This window comes from Lactuca virosa, chromosome 9 (genome assembly GCF_052849685.1).
Source record: "Lactuca virosa cultivar CGN04683 chromosome 9, Lactuca_virosa_CGN04683_v6, whole genome shotgun sequence".
Taxonomy (NCBI): Eukaryota; Viridiplantae; Streptophyta; class Magnoliopsida; order Asterales; family Asteraceae; genus Lactuca; species Lactuca virosa.
Window position 1 is genome coordinate 67,538,567 of NC_136434.1, and position 2,720 is coordinate 67,541,286.

The 2,720-nt window shown below is 37.1% G+C and overlaps 1 protein-coding gene across 1 annotated transcript; it reads right to left on the reverse strand.

Moving 5' to 3' along the window:
* Positions 1–842: 842 nt before the first annotated feature.
* Positions 843–2,412, reverse strand: LOC145135523 (peroxidase 64-like). Its single transcript, XM_079069786.1, has 4 exons — positions 2,109–2,412; positions 1,780–1,968; positions 1,524–1,686; positions 843–1,395 (listed from the first exon to the last, which is right to left on the reverse strand). Exons 1-4 carry the CDS (start codon positions 2,328–2,330, stop codon positions 1,001–1,003), a joined length of 969 nt encoding a protein of 322 aa, XP_078925912.1. The 5' UTR covers positions 2,331–2,412; the 3' UTR covers positions 843–1,000.
* Positions 2,413–2,720: the final 308 nt, after the last annotated feature.

Genomic DNA, 2,720 nt, shown 5'->3' on the forward strand with positions numbered 1-2,720 from the left:
TGTTCTTAGTGTTTGTATGTGTAAGAAAGATTGGTCCAAAACCAAATGATTTCAGAGAAACAAACAAAATAATCCCCTGCCACTTACCTGTGTATAAAGCCACCATCCTTGTCTCTCCATTACAACCTACCCTTCACCAACAGACCATCCTTATTTTCTCCATACCAGTTACCATTGCCATTATCAACCTCTAAATTTCGATACCAGAAGAAGAAAAAGGGAATTTGATTCCTTGTTGCTGAGGATTCTCGCACATACACAGAAAAGTTGTGAAGAAGACGTTATGAATGAGGGTACCTGTGATCGATTGGGAACGAAGAAAAGGGGGTGTTCTTCTTTGATTGAGACCTCTGATCGATTGATAGAAGGAGACAAAAGAGCAATGTCGATCTCTGTTTTGCTTGGGGTAAAGGATACGAACGCAGAAGAAGCACAATCGGGACGCAGAAGCAAGCACAATCATCAGTTGATTTTTGTGGTGGTGGGAACCGGGAAGAAGACATACTGTTCTTCTTGGGTAAAGGGTGGAGCTTTTTTAATTTAGGGTTTTAAGGAGGGGAAAAAGCCACTTATTAAAAAAATAACAATAAAGCCACATAGGCTTAGTGTAACCGGTGAAACCGGGTAAAATCTGGATAATTCCCGTATTTAACAGGTAAAAAATGAGTTTAATGGTCTTTTTGCGCAAAAAAATAACTTTAATGACCAAATCGGATAAATGACGAAACATATGACTGTGATACAACGAAGGAAAGGGTTTTCATAAACAGGGAATGCATTGGGGAAGGAAGGCAGGGAAGGGAGATTAAAGTGATATTCAAGATGATATCGGGCACAAAACAAAAGAAACATTATGAATTCTATTATGAATAGGTAGGTTAATTAGTTAACCCACTAACAATTTCACAAGAAATTAAATTGACATGTATGGCAAAGAAAAATATAACATAAAATGAAACAAATTCAACCAATATAAAATTGTGGGCAGTCATCTTCCGACTTAGTTTACTACTCTACAATCGAGCCTAACCTCTTGGCCACCATTGATGCTGCTCATCTTGATCATTGACTTGACAAATGCTTTCTCGAACTCTTGTTTTGACCTAGCAAACTTTGAGACCAATGTTTTGGAGTTTGCCATTGTAACCAACGACTGATCAGAGGAGAAAATACTTTTTCCTTGTAGAAGTAACTTATAATATCTGTTGTCGAAAGTGGTGGGTGTCGAATCAAGATTTGCACCTGCATTTTTTGGAGTGTTTTGTGCTGGGCAAACACGTTTTAAATTGGCTGCAAATGACGATTGCAGTGTTGGGTCGACACTTTGCTTTACAGCAAAGTTGTGTATCCTGTTCTGGAAGGATGAGCAATGAGAGAACCCGAGAGTATGACCTCCTATAATACATTGATAATAACCTTTATTCAGCTGGGTTGTTTTCGCAAGTCTAGAGATAGAAAAACTCTCTAAAATCAACACCTTTCGGGTTTATAGACATTCTTAGATAAAATATTTTGTTAAATACCTGAGAGTGCAACTAAATCATCTATGGAAAGACCTCTCTGAGCGAAACTTTGTTGCAACTGTGAAATGTTGAATGTTGGACCTGGTAACTGTCGTGTTTCAGTTGCCTTGGAAACTCTTCCATCTTTTCTTCCTTTTGGCACGTCCCATGTTGGCCCTCCAGACTACATTCAAATTACAAAAAACCCGAATCTTAGCACAATTAAATGTTAAATTTGTAACCTGTAATGTGTTAATTAAAGAAGAAGATTACGTACGAGAGTGACTGCATCCCTTGCTGCTAAGGCCAAGATATCAGCACAAGAGACAGTTTTAGGACATAGAGCCTCTACTGCTTTCTTTGCATGGTCAATTACATAAAATGCATGCAAAGATATGTTTGGAGGCCCATCCTTTTCCGCTTTATTATTGCCTGTTGAATTCAACAGCACTGAGCCATCACATCCCTTCAGAATTCAAGATAAAATATTCAATAATCAAACAAACTGTTATGATAATTTGACAGTACATTGATCTTTTTTCACATACGACAAAGAAATAAAAAAGATTATATGGAGAAATGAAGTGGAAGAAGAGTAGTAGTCACTCTGATGAAGCAGTCATGGAAGTGCATTCTAAGAAGTGCAGCAGGAACCCTTCGATCATTTAACATAGCTTTCTTCACCACACTTGTGATGGTTGATTCAGCCTGTGGGCATGTTTGGTCGTAGTAGTTGGAACTCAGTGCATTGATCTGGTTGAGATGGGATACTCCCAACAAAATGAGACCGAAAAGAAGCGAGAAGAAGGTGGTGTTCTTGGCTGCCATTGTTGGTAGCAAAAAGGTTTATCAATGGTGTTTGGAAGTGGTGAAGAAGATGAACAGAAAAGTTGGGTATTTGTAGGGAGAAACAAATAGGTTGATGCATTGTTTAGTAAATCAGGTGAACTAAAGTTGTAATTATGCTTCATACAAAAGCAAGAGTTGTTGAAGGCTTCTGATAGCATAGATAATGATTAAATATTATTTAACTTTTTATATGTCAAGTTAGACTTGAGTCTTTATAATACTACTGCTAATAAGTTTGAGAAAAAAAAACTTATATCGTACAGATAAATATCTAATTATTTTTTATTGATTATACATACAAATTGTGTTGTAAAAATGGCATACGAGGGAAGCCACACAATGGTTTATACATTCGCTTAAACAGAATCA